At 33.4% G+C, this 21128-nt stretch overlaps 1 protein-coding gene across 1 annotated transcript; it reads right to left on the bottom strand.

Moving 5' to 3' along the window:
- Positions 1-1899: 1899 nt before the first annotated feature.
- Positions 1900-19817, bottom strand: LOC132741848 (splicing factor U2AF 50 kDa subunit-like). The gene is made up of 11 exons (XM_060730105.1): positions 19685-19817; positions 12702-12849; positions 12300-12406; positions 9875-10011; positions 9318-9434; positions 8304-8442; positions 7273-7352; positions 5113-5247; positions 3851-4061; positions 3380-3483; positions 1900-2887 (listed from the first exon to the last, which is right to left on the bottom strand). Exons 1-11 carry the CDS (start codon positions 19728-19730, stop codon positions 2756-2758), a joined length of 1356 nt encoding a protein of 451 aa, XP_060586088.1. The 5' UTR covers positions 19731-19817; the 3' UTR covers positions 1900-2755.
- Positions 19818-21128: the final 1311 nt, after the last annotated feature.

Below are 21128 nucleotides of genomic sequence, written 5' to 3'. Positions count from 1 at the left end.
TGGTCATATCATATATAGTTTCACAAATGAAATTAAATGAAATTGTGTCTGCTCCATAATTCTTCAAACCTTTAAAGGATTTTGATGATACTTGAAACAAACGTAAACAAGAGGGATCATCTGCTCAATAAGACCAATCATCCTATGAAGTTTGAGGGTTGTAGGTCTAAAGGAACTCTAGTTATCATCCGGAAAGGAGAAATTAACCAACGGTCGCTGTGACCTTGACCTTTGACCTACTGACCATTAAAACAATAGGGATCATTTGATTAATAAGACCAATCATCCTATGAAGTTTGAGGGTTGTAGGTCAAAAGGAACTCTAGTTATCATCCGGAAACGAGAAATTGACCAACGGTCACTGTGACCTTGACCTTTGAACTACTGACCCCAAAAACAATAGGGATCATCTGCTCAGTAAGACCAATCATCCTATGAAGTTTGAGGTCTGTAGGTCTAAAGGAACTCTAGTTATCATCCGGAAACGAGAAATTGACCAACGGTCAGTGTGACCTTGACCTTTGACCTACTGACCCCAAAAACAATAGGGATCATCAGCTCTATAAGACCAATCATCCTATGAAGTTTGAGGGCTGTAGGTCAAAAGGAACTCTAGTTATCATCCGGAAACGAGAAATTGACCAACGGTCACTGTGACCTTGACCTTTGAACTACTGACCCCAAAAACAATAGGGATCATCTGCTCAATAAGACCATTCATCCTATGAAGTTTGAGAGCTGTAGGTCAAAAGGAACTCTAGTTATCGTCCGGAAACGAAGAATGGACGGACGGACTGACGGACGGACGGACTGACGGACGGACGGACAGGGCAAAAACAATATGTCTCCCCCGAGGTGGGGGAGACATAATAAAGAAGTAACAGTAAAAAATAGTATTTTTTAAAGAAAATTCTAAGTTCAAGGGGAGATTAATCTGAAAATATTGGTGCTAAAGTTATGAACCTTGTCACATAAGATGGGGATGATGATAAGGTACATATATTTGAAGTATGAGGTTGATCCCTTAAGTAATAAAGAAGTAACAGTAAAAAATAGCATTTTTTAAGAAAAATTCTAAGTTCAAGGGGAGATAAATCTGAAAATATTGGTGCTAGAGTTATGAACCTTGTCACATAAGATGTGGTTGATGATAAGGAACATATATTTGAAGTTTGAAGTTGATACCTTAAGAAATGACAAAGTTATAGTGAAAAATATTTTACTGCACCAAAACTTTAATCTGAAATCTGGACGCGGACGCCGGGGCGAGTAGGACAGCTCTCCATATACTTTGTATAGTCGAGCTAAAAATGACCATTAGTGGTGTTATGAGGGATATAACCTACGACCCCTGATTACTAGAACAACATGTTACCACTGGACCACGAATTCGCTCCTTAACTTACTTCTTTAAGACTGTTTAGATAAATTAACAATACGAAACAAAGCAAAGCATCTGTGATTACCAGTTAAACTAACAGCAAAGCATTTGTGATTACCAGTTAAACTAAGAGTATGCATCAAAGCAAAGCATTTGTGATTACCAGTTAAACTAAGAGTATGCATCAAAGCAAAGCATTTGTGATTACCCAGTGGTCGTCTTTAATGTCAGATTGTATTAACTTCTTTATCCCTTGCCTCCACCTATGTAGAGCATCCTGCATAGGCTTTAACTCTCCCATATACTTATATAAAGACTATCCACATGAACTTAAGCAAAGCTTGGTGGTCCACTAGTTTCCACAGGCATTTTCTGCAGCAGTTGAGCTTGTGCAACTTAAAAACCAGTTCCTACTGTAATGGTAAACAAAAATGTACGTTTCCCCGATTCAATCTAAAAGATGCTTTGCTTATATGTAGAGCTCTAAAAATGTGTATAAATACAAAATAATAGACAAATAAATTAGAATAGTCTTTATTAGCTGTGTTTGAACACCAAATGTCTTTTAGAGAAAAATACAGCATTAACAAGACATGTGAAATAACTTCTATCATATACAATATTCCATCAAGATACAGTCAAACCTGTACTAGAGAGGGTCGTTAAATATTTATATTGTGGTGTTAATTAACACTAACACTGTAATGGTCATATGGCAACATTCTTACATAACTATTTGTAGAAGGCTACAGGTGTCTCTCAGTGAACAGACAGGACATGAGTAGAGGCACCTATGTTCTGTTAATTGATTTGATAGCTAATCCAAAGTCTCTTGCAGGAATTCAATCCATAGTAGTGAGGATATTGTAGATAAAATAGCAATATTTCTATCGCTAAAGTCTTAAAGAACCTTTTCATCAAAACTTTACTGTTCAACTTTTTCCTAACAAATTCATTAGTTCTCCAACTCTATTAGTTGTTTAACACTATTAGTTCTCCCAACACTTTTTAATTACGATCTTCATTTTGAATACTCATACCAAAATATACACAGAGTAATTCAAACAATTCATCTTTGCAAAACACTTGCCAGAAAGTTAACGTCTAAACAGACTAAAGCATTTCATTTACACTAAGAAAATAAAGACTTTAACAATTTATTAAATATCCAATGACTTTCAAAGTCCCCTCAGCTTTGTAACCCAGTCCTTAAGTGAAAAAAATTAAATACTCAATGCAATAATACCTCACAAAATGTAAATGTACTGTAACGATTTTAAAACCGACAATGGATTTAAGACATGAATGTTTTAGACAATGAAAATATAGAATACAATGTAAAAACTCAGACATGAGCGTGTATGTTTTTGAGTGTTAGAATTCACGACGATGATATTTGTCCGGCTCGTAGTATGATGTGACAACAACTCTGTTAGAGAACTTGCGGCCTGTTAGAGCTTGCTGGGCCTTCTGACAGTCTATCAGGGAGTTAAACTCCACAAATATCTGTAAAGAAACAAAACAAAAATATTTAAGAAGTTTTGTTATAATACACAAAATAGACATTCAAAATTGTACAATGACAGTACCAAAACAGAGAAAATAGGACAAAAACAAAATTAAACACGATTACTTCCTGTTTTCAAATATGTCTTCATGTATTTAACTTTAAACACGTTACTTTCAAATATCAACCATATTTCAGTGATTAAACCAAGCAAGTGTTCAAATTTTGTGTTTAAGTCAAGCTGACTTTAGTCACTTTCCTGACTTCTGGTGGAGGTAGACCTCAGATGCCTTTATGTGCATTATTTTAGCCACAAGTGGGAACCCCTAGTAGAAATTAAATTTCATTAAATGTAATAATAGTCAAAATCTTTTCTAAAGTTTGATACATTAAATCCAACATTTGGTCAGCCACACACAGAAGAATTGAAATTTTGCTGACATGTCAATCAATTTAAAGAACTTCTACAAATACAGATGACATTGACATACCTTGCCACATCCAGGTACATCTATACCCTTGATTGGTCGCGGTATTTCTAAACTCTTCACCATACCATATTTACCACATTCTTCTCGTACATCCTCCAAAATATCTACAAAAAAATCACACAATCAGCACATCATAATTAAAAACACAAATATCTGTAACTAAAGCATTGTGATGATACATCAATTATATGTAAAAAAAACCCTATTTATTCATATTGGTTGCCATAAGGTCATATAGCTTTATAACTAGTTAAGCCGCTTAGTATCAGTATTTTCGTACAGTAATTATTTTCTTACAGAGGTAACTGCTTATTGTTACATTTTCTTATAGTGTTATCATTTACTTGCAGAGTTATTTTCTTACACAGTTAATTTCTTACAGTTATTATTTATTTCATTTACTTGTCGGGTTATTTTCTTACACATAATATATAATTTCTTACAGTTATTAAATTCTTATAATTTTCTTACCTTCATACTCATCTTCATCTTCCAGGTCTTCTGGGGTGACCATGTTCATCAGGCACAGCACCTCTGTAGGTGGTCCTGAACCCTGTTGCAGGTTCAAACCTGGTACCTGTACTTGTACTGGTGCGGCCTGGGCATTCTTTGCTCCTACACTCGCTCGCTGAACAATAAGCTTCTTGTCCCCTAACTGCATTCCATTTAAACCCGCACACGCCTGAAGTGAAGGAAAATTACATTTGGATATATGTGATTTCATATCAACAGAATTCCACATAACACAGCAGTTACAGGGTTATACACCCTGCAATCTTTCTCTTAAATAATGAACTTGAGAGACACAAAAATTCAGACCAACAAAAGGATTAGATATCCAGAAAAGAATATCTGTCATAAGTTGCAAACATGTCATATATTCTTTCTTGCATATCTTACCATATTCCATCATATTAAAATTCTGAACTGCAATTAAACAGTATTTCCATTGAAATTTATGTCATTACACCTGTAACTTTTTCTAACAATAGCGTATAACAACTCATTCATAATGGCGAAATTATACCATTCTAAGCATGCCATTGTATGGCACGCGACTCATCTAGCACCCCCATGCCAGATGAAATTTCCGGCATGGGTAAAACTAAAGAAACACCAGTCTGATATGCAAGAAATATTTATCCATAAAGGATTAAATAACCACAAGAATAAGATATCCAGAAAAAAAAACATAAGATATCAGTTTCACTATTTAAATTCATCATATTAACAGCTTTCGAAAAATATGTTTTCCATTAGCAACTGTGTTACTTTAGCTGTGTCAGATTTGATACTACATGTACATAATATACATATTTATATACATACAGTTTTATATAAACTGTCACTTCACAAACATATTAACATATTGATGATATAAAAGAAACCAGTTTAAGTACATACAATTTCACTTATATCCTTGGTTTTATTTTCAACTGGATCAAAATATAGATCAAATTTAGGACCAAGATCCATATTTGGATCAACCTTTAACTGCACACGTTACAAAATAATCGTGAGATTTTTCTAAATTTTTATAAACTTTGTCTATTTTTAAGTCAACCTTTTTATTAGTATTGAATATTAAATCGAGAAAAAAACATTGATAAATTTTGATCTTTAACTGATCTGTAAATGTTTGTGAACATGGGAACCAAAGTTTTTTGTTTTGTTTATAAAGTGATTATAATACATCAAACTTCAAGTGGTGAGTTCAATTATAAGAAGCATACCTGGTCAGTAACCGAGGGTCCTCCCATCATTTCAACATACTCACAGAAGGCGTAACCCTTTGACAATCCTGTAGCACTGTCCTTCACCAAGTTAAAAGCCTTTAGTGGTCCAAATGATGTCAGTAGTTCTTTTACCTACAAAAGTATGATGATGTTATAGAAAAATTCTGAAATTCTAGAATCTAAATACATGTTTAATATGTATACATTACCCTAAGTTTTGAATGATTTTGAAACAAATGTTTTATATTTTGGTTTGCATGGTTTAATAAAATGTTCTTCTTCTACAAATAATAACTTTATCAACAAATTTTAAATGCACTGTTAATTATCATATCATTTTTAAAATGCAAAAGTAAACAAAAACTTGTCAATCAAATCAATTATAACAATTTTTTTTTTATTCGATTTTTTGTTTTATTAAATTTTGTAAGAATAAATACTTAAAAGTTACTTACCTTTTTATGAAAAAAGAAAGAGAATTATTTAAAGCAAAACTGTTTTTTACTTATGCTTTGGTTATACTACATTTCTCCCCATATAAATATTATTTAATTCATATTAAATTCTGTTAATCAAATATTTGTGTAAATAATATTTCATTAAAAATTGTAGTAGAAAGACTACAAACAGATTTGCTTCAAATACATATTCCCACAAATACAATATTATATGACTGACAGAGGTTGGTATTAAAAAAACTGAAATTTGTGGGATCTTTGACACTCTCTCATGTCAAACTATTACGTATTATCCCATCCATTCAAGCTCTCTCTCAAAACATGTTAACTTAATAAAATTTTACTTTACCCAACAGTAAATTAAAGCAATACAAATGAACCCAACCCACACAGGATTCTCATCTTACTAATTCACTCCAAAATCTTACTTGATTGTTGATCCAATAACTGCAGTTTCCCCCCACTTTAAATTTCCTACTTATTCACAGTTCTAACCTTAATTCAATCTTTTATAAATCTTACTTTACTGCGCATCCCACACTCTTTAAAATCTAAACTAACTGAAGGTCCCACCTGTTCACAATTTTACAACTGCAGATCTCACCCATTCAAAATTCTTACCTAACTGCAGAGCTCTACCCAGTCATAAATATTATCTAACTTTTGAGCCAACTCATTCATAAATATTTCCTAACTGTAGAGCCCACCCACTTCCAATTCTTACCCCAAATTGTAGAGCCCACCCATTCATGAATCTTACCTTACTGTAGAGTCCACCCATTCATCAATCTTACCTAACTGTAAAGCCCACCCATTCATAAATCTCACCTAACTGTAGAGCCCACCCAGTTCAAATTCTTACCTAACTGTAGATCATAGCAGTTACATGATTTAACTTGAGTAAACTTTTATATAAGCACTTGCCTGGCATTCTTGTTGCACAAATTAGAGATAACTCAACCTCTTCCCCTATGCTAGGGAATAAACGGGGAGAGAAAACAGAAAACAGATTAATATGAGTTTTTTCAAAAAATAGCAATTCATATATATTAAAGAGATTATCTTTAATGAAAGAAAATTTATTATGCCTCACTAGTTCAATACATGTGCTATTCCTCAGTATATACAACAGCTTTCTTTTAAAAACATCAATTTCCGAAAGATATGCAGAGTCATTATCATTAAAATTCAATATTTTGCATATTTTTTTTTCAATTCAACATTTTTACAATTTTTCACCAATTACTGAAAAATAGGAGCTGAAAGAAAAGGCCTGAAAAAGAACCCTGAAAAATCTAAAAGCTCTGGCAAATGGAAGATGGCGGACTGAAAAAAGAAAAGTCCTGTAAAGGAAAAAATCCTGCAACGGAAAAAACATTCGGACCAAATTTGCATAGCATACTTAAATATCTATCAAACGGAAAAATTTCAAATCAGAAATGCTGCAAAATGAATTATCCTGGATCATGGAAAAACTTAAAATCACGCGACTTTTTTTCATGGAGAAGGGTTTAAAGAATAGCACTGTATCACCTTGGCTTTACTATGTCCCCCGAGTGGCGTCACTCGTATACCTGAAATTACCTGCAATAAAACAAAGTGCTGCTTGTCTGCCATCTTGTCACACGTCTGCCTGTAACATCATGTGACAACAATGTACCCACAATGCACCTGTACTAACATGACAGGAAATACATACCTGATCTTCATTTAGATAGTTCGGTAATCCACCAATGAAAATCTTGTTTGGAGAATCTTGCACTACTGTAGACACCACACCTGAAGAAAAGAAATAAGTATTTGAAAATTCTACGTTAATTCGTTTCAAGTGTGGTAAATCAAGACCTGTCATTTTATAACAAATGTAATTATAGTAATTATTTACAAATCAATCCTAGAGACATAGCCTTCAATAATGATTATAGAGACATCCGGTAAGTTCAACTGAATATTTTCAGTACAATGTACTTGGGTAGATAAAACTTGCGTGTAAGACCTTTAACTAGAAATTTTTAAGCTTACACAGGGAAGTGATTCAGTAATAATCCATGTTAAAATTTAAGATCATAAAAAACGTCTCTTTTTATAATCTTAAATTTAAACATGGATTATTCATCTGAACACAAATCCATAATGAAGTGTTCCATATGAAAACACCATTACCTGGATAAGATAGCAACAATACTTTATCAAAAGTAAAGCCAATAAAAATATTCCCAATTGAATTGTAAATTGAACTGATTAGAATGACCTTTGTTTGTTTTGTTTTTTACACAGATTTTAACACAGCCATATCCTAGTGGTTGGTACACCTAACAGGATTTTCCAGATGAACTAACCAGTAATTACTAATTTCTCTATAAGTGACCAACTAATAATCCTACATGATATCAGAATCAGCAGTGAGAGACAAATGACTATTGGACTTAATATTCAAAATTGTCAACGAGAAATCTTCCCTCGTTCGAGGATCGAACCAGAGATCCCTGGATTACAAAATCCTATGCTCTCCATATTCTTAAGGTTATTAAATTTCCCACATTTTATTTATAAATGCCTTCATACTGTTGGCTGACCAACTCCAAAATTTTCATTTCGATATCTTTTTAAAAGATACTTGGCAGAATGGTAGCTGGACAAATCTATTTTAAGAAATTCAGCAGGTTAAGGGTTCGATATAATATATAGGCAAGAAGAACAGAATCATTTTGACTATCAGTAACAACCTACCTGGTACATTCACAGAGGGATTTTCTGACATTCCAGGCAACACCTGATAATCTCTGGGTCTTCTAATTTTCAGCGACTGTCCTTGAAAATTGATTCCATCAAACGCCATTGCCTGTGTTGTTTCGTCTACTGAACGGAACTGTGAATAAGAATTTTGTGTAAAATTTCTCTGCTTTGAACGTTCTCGTTAAAATATGGTACAAAATGTAACTGGACTGATTTGACTAGACATTTGTAAAATATGTCAACTAACTGCTATAATATAATATAAAATGTTAATCCCAATTTCCAAATACAATCAAATGGGCATAAAACTCAAATTCTTCCAAGATAATTAAATTTGATTAATTCTTTTAGTATTTAAATTTTTTCTTTAAACAAATTTATTTAAGTTGAATTGTGAAACAAGTTCTTGCAGCACATGTCAATCACTTTCAAGTCAGCTTCCTGGACCTACATGTAACCAGTACTGGTTTTGTTTTGGGTTTTACGTCACATCGACACAGTATAGATCATATCGCGACATTCCAGCTTTACTGGTGGAGGAAGACCTCAAGTGCCCTGCCGTGCATTATTTCAGGCACGAACGGGTACCTGAGTAGAACCACTGACGTTCCGTAAGCTAGCTGTCGGGATTCGATCCCACAGAGGTGAGGGTTAAGTGGTTCGAAGTCAACGACCTTAATCATTCGGCCACAGACGCCCCTACCAGTACTGGTGACATACGAGGAAACATGGTTGTGACCGGGGGTAGGGCTTAAACCAATGATCCCTGTGTTGACAGGCAGACACTAAATCCTCCTGTCAACTTACTAGAGGGTGAAATCTTATGGAATCTTACATCAATACCCATCTTTGTACATGTATAACTCCGTATTATTAACGCTATATGCTATTGGCCTGTCTATCTCTCAATAATTAATTAATTAATTAATAATCAATTTAACCTGTCTTAATTAAACAAGGATTTAATTACAATCTAAGGAGATTTTACAAAATTAATAGGCTATTTACCTCAACAAAAGCAAAGTTTTTATCCAAGTTGATTTGTACAGCAATCACTGGGTTACCCTCCGCCTGTGCTAAACCACTCATTTTCATCTGGTCATTGAAAAAGTCCATCATGGCAGACTGAAAAATTAAAGAACATATGAACGTATATACATACATGAAAAATTAAAATATGATTTTCAAATTTAAATTTTTAATCTTTTGAACTAGACATAACAATGAATTTAACGTCTTCAGCAAGGCATCTAGTAAATACATAATAAACTGGACTTGAAAGTGATAAGCCTTTGCTACCAGTAATAAGCCAGGCAATCTTACAGGGTTTTCATTTTTATGTGAGCCAAAGATGTGCCAACAAAAAAGTAGCAATTTCAGTCAATTCAACCAATTTTAACAGCATTTCAACCGATGATATGGATTGCAGCTTATACAGCTTGAAGCTTTATTTTCATATTTTTAAATTCTTTATATAGAAATCACATTAACTTAAACACACTGTTCCAATTTCAAAGCATGGCAAATCTATTACACAAATTCAACAGGCCAATGGTTACTCTTACCTCAGTTACACCAAAAGGTATATTTCCCACATATAATCGCCGAGCTTGCCGACTGACTGCACTGCCAGCAAATGGCACTGTTGTATTTGTAATTTGTGTGGTGGGAACTGGAGCAGCTTGGGGAACTTGGCCAGCAGCTGTAAATAAGCAAATCATTAAAAAAATTTTGTTGCCTTAGTGATAGACAGTGACTATCATAAATGCATAAAATGATAATAGCAACTACAAGTTTATGTGGTAAAACTTAACTCATGTCCATAGATTTCCCAAAAAAACTCCATACCTACCCTTTTCGCCTGATCAGAAACAGATGAGTTTTTCTTAGGCCATAGAGAAGACACACAGAATATTTGCAATAAAAAACACCTTGATAATTATGATATTTAATAAGGTCCTTTTATCTTTTGGTTTACTGAATTTTCAAAAAAGAAAAGAAAAAAGTTTACATATCTTAATGTCTGGAAGGTGAGATACTTTGTAAATATCTCTTCTCTTAAAATTAGTCCATCCCGATTCTGATAAAGGTGGTGCGTACATAGTACTTACAAGAGAAATGAAATGAGTGATTGTCTAAATTCCACAGTGCTTATAAAGACACAAAACATTGTTCACGTGTGAAAACAAAATAGCATCCACAAATAAAAAAACAAGAATTTGTAACAGAGTTACCAATGTCCCCCGCCTCAGGGAAGTTTTATATGAAGCATAAAATTGTGCGATTTCAAAAGATTGAGGTATGGATCTAAGGACTTTCAGTCCAAAATTATGATTAATGCTAGATCTGCAAATGCAACAATAAATTTATTAAAGAAATAAAATGAAACAAGGAATTTAAAAATCTATCATGTTAAGCTTTGACCTCTAAGAGTGACCTTGACCTTAGAGGTAGGGGTGCAGGTGTTGTGCATGACATATTGTCTTATTATTGTTACTATTTGTGCCAAGTATTTTCAAAATCCCTTGAACTATGAAGAAGTTATAGATCAGACACAAAATATACCCTGTAACAGACTATGTTAATCTTTGACCTCTAAGTGTGACCTTGGAGGTAGGGATCCATAATTTGCGCCTGACATATCGTCTTATTATTGTGATTATTTGTGCAAAATATTTTTAAAATCCCTTGATCTATGAAAAAGTTATGGACTGGACACAATATATACCTTATAACAGACTATGTAAATCTTTGACCTCTAAGTGTGACCTTGACCTTGGAGGAAGGGACACAGGTGTTACGCATGACATATCATCTTATCTAAGTGACTATTTGTGCCAAGTATTTTCAAAATCCCTTGATCTATGAAGAAGTTATGGATGGGACACAAAATATACCATTTAACAGACTCTGTTAACCTTTGACCTCTAAGTGTGACATTGACCCTGGAGGTAGGGGTGCAGGTGTTGTACTTGACATATCCTTTTATTATTGTGACTATTTGTGCCAAGTTATTTCAAAATCCCTTGAACTATGAAGAAGTTCTAGATCGGACACAAAATATACCCTATAACAGACTATGTTAAATTTTGACCTCTTAAGTGTGACCTTGAATTTGGAGGCAGGGGTGCAGGTGTTGCCCATGACACATCGTCTTATTATAGTGACTATTTGTGCCAAGTATTTTTAAAATCCTTTGATCTATGAAAAAGTTATGGACTGGACACAAAATATACCCTATAACAGACTCCAAGTGTGACCTTGACCTTGGAGGTAGGTGACCGGTTGTTGCGCATGACACATCGTCTCATTATTGTGAGCAATTGTGGCAATAATTTACAAAATCCCTTCAAAGATAAGAAAGCTATGGACAGGACATAACATATACCCACTAATAGACAATGTTGACCTTGAATGAGCAAGTGTGACCTTGACCCTTGGAAGTAGGTGTCTGGTTGTTGCGCATGATACATCGTCTTATTATAACAAACATTTGTGTCATGTTATATCAAATCCCTAGATAAATGACAAAGTTATGGACCGGACATGCAAGTGTGACGGACAGACGGACAGAGCCTATTTCTATATCCACCTTTTTTCTTCGAAAAGACGGGGTACAATTATTATGTATGAAATCTACACTTGAGATGACTTTGCCGACCCTTCAAAAGAATCGGTCAATCTTTGATGTTCACATGCATGTAGTCCCAGTTGTTTAATCCGAATCATCAAAAGTTCAATTTAATATAGAGAAAGATCAAATAGTAATATCTGGAGTTTCAAACAAAAAATGATCTCTAATAAAATGGCTCAAATACACTGGCAGACAGTAACAGTGGTTTGACAGTTCAACAATGTTCTTTTTATATGATAATCATGACATACGATTCATTAATTTAACATATTAATAAAATTAAAAGGCTGGTAAAGGGAATCACCAAAAATTTATTTAGAGATAAAATACCTTGGGTCACAGACCATCATACTAACCTTGTAATGCTTTGTACTGCATTGGGGTCATGTGCTCAAATCCCGGTGGAGGGACATCCCAATATTTGTAGGGTTTCTTTTTTCTTGTAGTTCTTTCCCTTGAGCGACTAAAACAAAGAGTCACATTCTCTTATTAGGTATGAATTTCTATTTAATAAATAACACTAATATATAAGATTTATTCAAATGTAAATAATCTATACAAATATTGAAACAGGACATAAATATGATTTGTTTTTAACTAGTCAATTTTTTTCATTAATTGTCTCAATCAATTAATACGGCTACTAAAAGAGATTATTTAGCGCTTGATTATAATGTTGATTTGATTTATACACATACTATTATCACTTAAATTAAAACCTAACAATGCCAATTTGTCATAATTGATAAATATTTCACCTTCTAGACCTATGTTTTCTGTTTGCTCTTTCTCCCCTCTCACGTGACCTTGACCTCCTCTTTCTGTCCCTACTTCTTGACCTTTTAGTCCTTGACCTTGAAGCAGACCCTGACCTTGACCTTCTAGGTCTATCTTTATCTCTCTCCTCTGTAACATAAAACAACAAACAGTGATTACAGGGCTCGACATTAACGGTTGTCCGACTGCCCGGGACAACTAAAAGTTTGGTCCGGGCAAGTTATTTTGAAAAGCACTTGTCCGACAGGGCAAGTGAAAATAAAAAGCATCATTGACAAAATGCATGTACAAAATGAATAGAAATAACATCTTTTCATTTATAAACATCTTTAAAACAAAAATACACCATGAATCATTATCAATAATGTGAATATACTACGGTCATGTACATTTGTTGATATAGGAAACGGAAGCAAAAATATGAGCATGCGCCGCGGTAAGGTAATTCCCCGTTCTAATAATAGACTATATCTAATTTTGTACAAGGTAATTCCAGGGTTATGCTGTTGTTTAAATTTTGATGTTTGCATGTAAAGATATCATTGAAAATATGTAAATAATCATATTGATCTTTAAATATAATTGTTAAATAAAGTTTTTGCATTTAAAATGATTTATTGTTTAATCTAATATAACAACGTTATGAACTTAGTCAACGAAGACTCATTTACGGCTTTTGACTTGATGATTGAACGGGGAATTACCTTACCGCGGCGCATGCTTATATTTTTCCTTCCGTTTCCTATATCAACAAATGTACATGACCGTAGTTCATTCACATTAAATAAACAGATGAACCGATGTTTTAGAAAAACTACTAAATACAAAAAATATTTGTGTCTAACTAACAATCAATTTCATAAACATTATGTCCAGTTTATTGCCTTATGTTAACATTACCTAATACAAGAAGTATTAATGTATGAGCTTGTTTGTTTTTCTGTTTTATACATTTTTACCATTTTTAGGTCAGGACAAGTAAGTCTTAGGTCAGGGCAAGTAGTTTTAAAAACTACTTGCCCGACAGGACAACCTGATTCAAAAGTTAATGTCAAGGCCTGGATTAGATAATATAAATCATGAGTGTCTTCCCCCACCTGTTTTGGGTGTATCCAATTTGAAAATTCTTTGTTTAATGTTATAAATTAGATCAAGTAGGAAACTATAACTCCGCGATTCGAATGTGTTGCCTTGTGAACAGTTTAGCTGTCACTAGGCATATTCTTCTTAACTATTGGTTATTTATAAACACCACTCTTATAATGTACATGTACCTTGAACTTAAGTGGCATTTAAAATGATTGTAAACATGTTACATCAGGATTGATGTAGCTTGAATAGCTTTTATTGTGTAGGAGAATTGGCCCGGACAAAAATAAAGTATAATATAATTAACAAAGGGCAATAAAATCATGAAGTACAGAGTACCGGTTCTTCTGAACTGCTCTTCTTATCAATAAGATCTATCATCCTATGAAGTTTCAAGTTCATATCTTTTATAGTTTCAGTGAAATGGCTGGGACAAAAATAAAGTAGGAAAATTAACAAAGGGCAATAACTCAAAAATTAAAAATTGTAGAGCGCTGGTTCTTGTGCACTGCATTTCTTCTTAATGAGATCTATTATCCTATAGAGTTTCAAGTCCATAGCTATTATACTTTAGGAGAAATGGGCCCGGACAAAAGTAAAGTATAAAAATTAACAAAGGGCAATAACTCAAAAATTAAGAAGCGCAGAGTAACGATTCTTGTGCACTGCCCTTTGGGTCATTGAAAGAAGTAAGCATACCAAGTTTGGAGTCAATCTGACTTATAGTGACTGAGTTATTAAGCTCTGGACAAGCTTTAGAGGATGCTGCCGCCAACAATGACGCCGTCAAAGGTAACCCCTATATGTCGCCTTTTAAAATGATGTATTGACAAAAATTTAAACTGCCAAAAAAATTAATTTTCAATTTTTTTACTGACAATATTTTAGCTACATTTTAACATAACTGGAATATTTTGCCATTGGAAAGGAGGCCTTCAACTGGACTCATCTACAAAAAGAATAAACAAGAGGGCCATGATGGCCCTGAGGTCGCTCACCTGTAATATAGGCCCCCCCAACCCCCCCCCAAACGTTGCAGGGCCAATTTAACCAAAGGGCTTTTATTTGCACAAACTTGGTAGACACCCATAAGAAGATGTTTCATGCTTAACATCTAAGCTCTAGCTCATTGGGCTATTTAAAAGAAGATTTTTTTTAAGTTTTTACTATACACATATAGTTAAAAACAATGACACCCCTGGGGCCGGGCCAGTTATGACCCCAGGGTTTTTATTTGAACAAACTCTGTAGACACTTACTAGAATATGTCTCATGCTTAATATCTAAACTCTTATGACCTATTTGGGTTTTTTTAAAGAAGATTTTAAGTTTTTGCTATACACATATAAGGAACATCAATGACCCCGGGGCGGGGCCAATTTTGACCCCAGGTCTTTTATTTGAACAAACTTTGTAGACACTCACTAAAAGATGTTTCATGCTTAATATCTTAACTTTAGCTATTTGGGTTTTTTCAAAAAAAGATTTTTTAAGTTTTTGCTATACACATATAAGGAAAATCAATGACCCCCGGGGTGGGGCCAATTTTGACCCCCGGGCTTTTATTTGAACAAACTTGGTAGACACCTATTAGAACATGTTTGATGCTAAATATCTTAACCATAGCTCTTTGAGTTCTTTAAAAGAAGATTTTTTAAGTTTTTACTATATGCATATATAGGGAAAATCAATGACCCCCCGGGGCGGGGTCAATTTTGACCCAAGGGCTTTTATTTGAACAAACTCGGTAGACACTTATTAGAACATGTTATTAGAACATGTTTAATGCTAAATATCTTAGCTCTAACTCTTTTGGTTCTTTAAAAGAAGATTTTTTAAGTTTTTACTATATGCATATAGGGAAAATCAATGACCCCCTTGGGGCGGGGCCAATTTTGACCCCAGGGCTTTTCTTTGAACAAACTTGGTATACACCTATTAGAACATGTTTGATGCTCAATATCTTAGCCATAGCTCTTTGAGTTCTTTAAAAGAAGATTTTTTAAGTTTTTACTATATGCATATAGGGAAAATCAATGACCCCCGGGGCGGGGCCAATTTTGACCCCAGGGCTTTTATTTGAACAAACTTGGTAGACACTCACTAGAAGATGTTTCATGCCAAATATCTAAGCTCTAGCTCTTATGGTTTTTTTAAAGAAGATATTTAAAGTTTTTTCTTTCGGTTGCCATGGCAACCAGAGTTCTGCATGGAATTAAATTCTTTGAACAATTTTTAAAGGTGACCACCAAAGGAACATTCCTGTGAAGTTTGGATGAAATTGGCCTTGTGGTTTATGAGGAGATGTCATTTAAAGTAAAAGTTTACGGACGACGGACGGACGACGGACGGACGCCGGACGAAAAGCGATCACAAAAGCTCACCCTGTCACTATGTGACAGGTGAGCTAAAAAGTGACACTGTCATAATTATATGGATTCAAATTTCAGCCTGAACACCTGCAAAATGTGAGGACTTTTCACTATTGAGATGTTTCACTCCCAAGACAGTTCACACCTAGAAGTTTCACTCCAATTTTGTCAATAGTCAAACTCCAATGTTTGAACATTTCACTCCAAATTATTTCATTTGTGATGTTTCATGGAAATGTGAACAGTGAAAAGGGAAAAGTCCTTAGCCTCTTTATTTTGGAAAATATTATAGCTAAAATGGCTAATTTGGGAAATAAAAAAGCTGATCAATGTAAGTTCAGATTTTTGGGAAAACTGTAAGATTTTAAAGAAACTTTCGATTGGGAAGAGGCCTTTTAAAGGCATCTGCTATATAATATGAAAAATCAGTGATATTTAGTAGAATATTTTATTACAGTAGAATACAATAAAGTTTATAAAATATTAATGAAGATGCTAAATACAAAATGTATGTATATTCTAAGGTAATCTATTCTAATAGTTTTATTTTTCCTCAAATGTAAAAAAGTCTCCTTAAATTGTAAATGAAAATAAGAACATATTTAATTAAAAAAAAATAATGTAAATGCCTTATTTTATTTCAATGTTATAATAGATAAATTCCTGAAGATAGGTGTTCAGTAGTTTTTTCTCACTTAATTGGGAAGAGGCCTTAGCCTCTTGATTTTGGGGAAAATTATGGCTAAAATTGCTGATTTGGGACATAGAAAACCTGGTAAAGTTTAGAATTTCAGGAAAACTGCATGATTAAAAAAAAAACTTCCATTGGGAAGAGGCCTTTTATAGGCCTCTGTTTTTATAAGGTGAAAAATGACTGGTGTTCGATCAAAGATATTTCAGGTAAGCATAAATCAGTGTTAAATCTATAGCGCGCATATAAGGAACTTATCCTGCTAGCTTACGGAATGTCGATGAGTCTAGTCAGGTAAATGTTCGTTCCTGAAATAATGAAGGGGCACTAAAAACATTGGCCCCCTGAAAGGACTACCGGCGCAAAACAATTTCAACTGTGGACCCAATGGGCGTACTCACATAGAAAATGCTCTAAATGGCATTGGAATGCTTTCTTAAACCCGATTAAGTAAATAATAGGTTTCTTGAGAATAATATTAATTATTATATTTATAAATACTGAAATAAAAGCTAATCAAACATGATTGGCTAAGTGTCTGCCAAATGAGTAAATTAATTTTGATTGGTCTTCGGGTGGTCGGCGCTAAAACATTGTGTATATCATTAATCTATAAGCATGATGTAGGACTGCTGCCCTGACAAAAGATCAAAGGAACTGGTATGTCAATGTTCATTGTCTTAGCACCTGTTGATACTTTGTTTTTCGCATGGATATATTGAGAAGGGTAAATATTTTTAGCGACTATGTAGGTTTATATTCTTCATCAATAAAGGGAAATGCACATAATGATTTTCCTTTATATCAGCCGTTGATTTAAAAACTGAACATTTTTATCATATATCCCTGGCAACATTTAAATTAGGTTCAATTTGATGTCTTTGTTTCATTACCAATCAGTTCTTGAAAATGAGCCTGCATTAGCGCCAACCAGGAATTTTTTCCAGGATTTTGGGAACACAACCCATACCCATGGAATTGGGAATTACAGCTGTGTTTTGTTAAAAATTGGGAAAAATGCATGACTGAAATTTTGCAGTGATTAAATGGATGCAAACAATTACTGTCAAGGATGGCATCTTCAAACATGTAAGCACTATTAAATTGAAGAAGCCCTTATTTGCAAAGATTTTAGAATTTTTATTCAATATTTTTATTTTGTAACTTTCAATTGGAAATTTTTTCCTATAAATTGCAGTCTATGCGAAAGACTTCTGAGTATTACTGGACAGTAGGTCCTGTAAACTGAAAATTTTTACTGGACCAAACATGATTTTACTGGACCGAAAAAAACCTGATTGGTATAGCGTTTTGAGTCATTTGATAAGTGTCAGCAGTCAAAAAATTTGTGTAAAAAAAGAAAATTGTATTATCAACGAAGTGAAGTTATCTTTTTTCACCACAATCAAAATGTAAACATAAATATTGTTATACATGTATTCAATGGATTTTGCTATTTAAACTTTAATTTCATACAGACAATATACTAGCAAAATGTCTGGCATATGTAAACAGCATTATATATATCGGTAATTTAGTGAAGTTGACAGATTAACTGTTCAATGATTTTGTTACCTTCACAGTATAGTTTAATTTTTGTCAACATCTTGGACGATCTTTCATAGCTAAACACCAGTTGAGCACACGTGTAATTTAGCATTTCTCTAAGTCATTGGATTAAAGACGTAAATTGTTCCAATTAATACACTGACACTTTCATCTGTGTAAACAAACTTATAGCGGGTGACCTTTCACATCTGGGCCGCTTATGTAATTTACACGGCCGCTTATTGACTTTTAATTGTACTAGTCGTCGGATATTTTTATCTTATGTTATTACATTAAAGTTTGCATTATGAGAATGCATAACAGTTGACAAGCATTGCACGGGCTTTAATATTGTGTAATGACAACATTTTGATATGTTTTGAATGTAGGTAAATGATCGGCCTTTGCAAAATGTTGAATGTAAGGTTTTTATAAATCCTTAATTTTTACCGGACCGTCAGGCCGTCAATACATATATTTTTATCGGACCTTCTGATTTTTTACCAGTCAGGGCCGACGGTCTTTCGGAAAGACTGAAATTGAGAAAATAATATACTATTTTCAATTGGGAATATGACCCAATAATGGCTATAAAATAAGCCAAAAAAATCCCTGCCAAAGGAACTCTCATTAATTATACAAAACTTTTAGGTCCTGTAATTGTCACCAAGGTCCTGTAAAATACAAGCTTTCACAGGACCTTTGTCCTGTAAGATCATTTCAAGTTTCACTGGGACTGTATTTGAATATTTGAATTTTATACATGTTCATTTTAAGTGTGGGTCCCCTTTTTTTCTCAAATGACCCCCTTAAAAAAAAGGCCTTTTGAAAAGTTTATGGGGCCTAAGGTCCCCCTGGGAATTCATTCTAGATTGAACACTGTAAATTATTTAATACTATAATAGAACTTTGAAAAAAAATTGGACATATAAAAATGGGTGGATGGATAGATAAGTATAAGGCAGAGATAAATAAATCGGGGGGGGGGGGGAAGTTGACCAGGATTCGATGTGAACCATCCTGGGAGTGAAACGTCTATCCACACTGTACGGTTAGTCTATACTGCTAGTAAATGCTAGCCATATATTCCCAATTAACATATACTGGCAATGCTGTTTGGTGATGATTTAGTTAGAAAAATTTATGCACACGTCCGAAAATATTTGGTATCCGAGTTCTATTAATCGTAACCTCAGAAAAATGTGCCCATCTCATCTTCTAGAATGTAATGGGATCAAGTCTAAAGTTAGATAACATTAAATACCTTTCACTTGAGCCATTTCTCTGTCAAATTCCTCGAAATCAGCCATTTTTAAGTTTATTTTCTCGCAAACAACAATGGAGTCTCAACACGACGCTCTGGACTGGTTTCGTAAATTATATCTGGCCGAGTTGGGTACGTTACGATACCGAAATCAACTTGATTTCGGTAAAGTTACCGAAATCAACTTTTCATTACCGAAATAAACTCGTAAAAACCAACCTAGTTAAAATATTGCTATTATTTCTTCATTATTTGATGAAAATTAGTGAAATAGACTTTCAGTTAAAAAATCTATTGAAAATATTTTATTTTAATGATGTTATCAACAAAAATGTAATTATTGAGTTACTTCCCTTTGTTCTAAACAGCCCGTTATGTGTATAGCATTACCGAAATCAGCTGTGAAGTTTAAATTATGTATATAAAATACATGTATAATACATAAATAGTGATTATTTAAGATAATTTATGTTTTTGAAATTAAAGAAAACCCGACTGCATTGATGAGAGCGTTCAGTTGCAACTGAATAGATATCGTAAATAAAATGTTAACTTATGTTTAATTATTGTACATTATTTGAGTATAAAAGAACAATGATGCGTGTAAAGCATTCATAGACAAGGAAACAACAATAAAAGCATTCATAGACAAGGAAACAACAATAAAATAAATGTTATTCGGGCCTATATTAATGTACAAGGACCTTGTCGATATTTATAACGAACAGAAAACATCTTCCATTTTCACCGATTATTAATAGAATAATGGAACATGAATATGAAAAAGTGATATATATTCATTTTACACGGTACAATATTAATAAACGAAGTAAGATTTTTTCTCTAACCTATGAAATGAACTTTCGAACAGGGGTTGATTAACTTTAAGTCATTATGCAATAAAATATATTGCAGGTTTAGAGATATTTGGTACACAAATTATGTATGTACAGCAACCATTTATTACAAGACATTAGCACAAGCATGTTATATACCTGCACGTGATTATCGTGCATAACAATTTTCTAATCAAATCATACTCTAAAAAGCTATGATCGGACTATGATTGAAAAATATAATACTCTTTAATATGAGTTAAATCTAATTATAAATTTTGTACTTGTTCATGTTTTACGAGTTTGAATACAGATATATAATTCGACTGCTCTAAAAAAAATCCATAAACATTGTTATAATGTATCAGACGGTAAAATTTGAAATTGGAAAGTTTGTGTCTTTCTTTTATTGAACAGTTAAACTATATATTAACAAATCGCTAACATATGTTATGGGGACTCTTTATTATAATATTTATTTAAATGTTTATTACGAAATAAACCTATGGTTCATTATAATCTTTTATCTTTAACATACATTGTATGTCAACTGTACCCCCTGTCTTAATTACTTCACACCTTACTTAATACAGTAATACACAACATGT

This window comes from Ruditapes philippinarum, unplaced genomic scaffold (assembly GCF_026571515.1).
Source record: "Ruditapes philippinarum isolate M1 unplaced genomic scaffold, ASM2657151v2 ctg2696_1_1_1_1, whole genome shotgun sequence".
In the NCBI taxonomy this organism is placed as follows: domain Eukaryota; kingdom Metazoa; phylum Mollusca; class Bivalvia; order Venerida; family Veneridae; genus Ruditapes; species Ruditapes philippinarum.
This window is presented reverse-complemented; position numbering and strand designations above follow the sequence as displayed.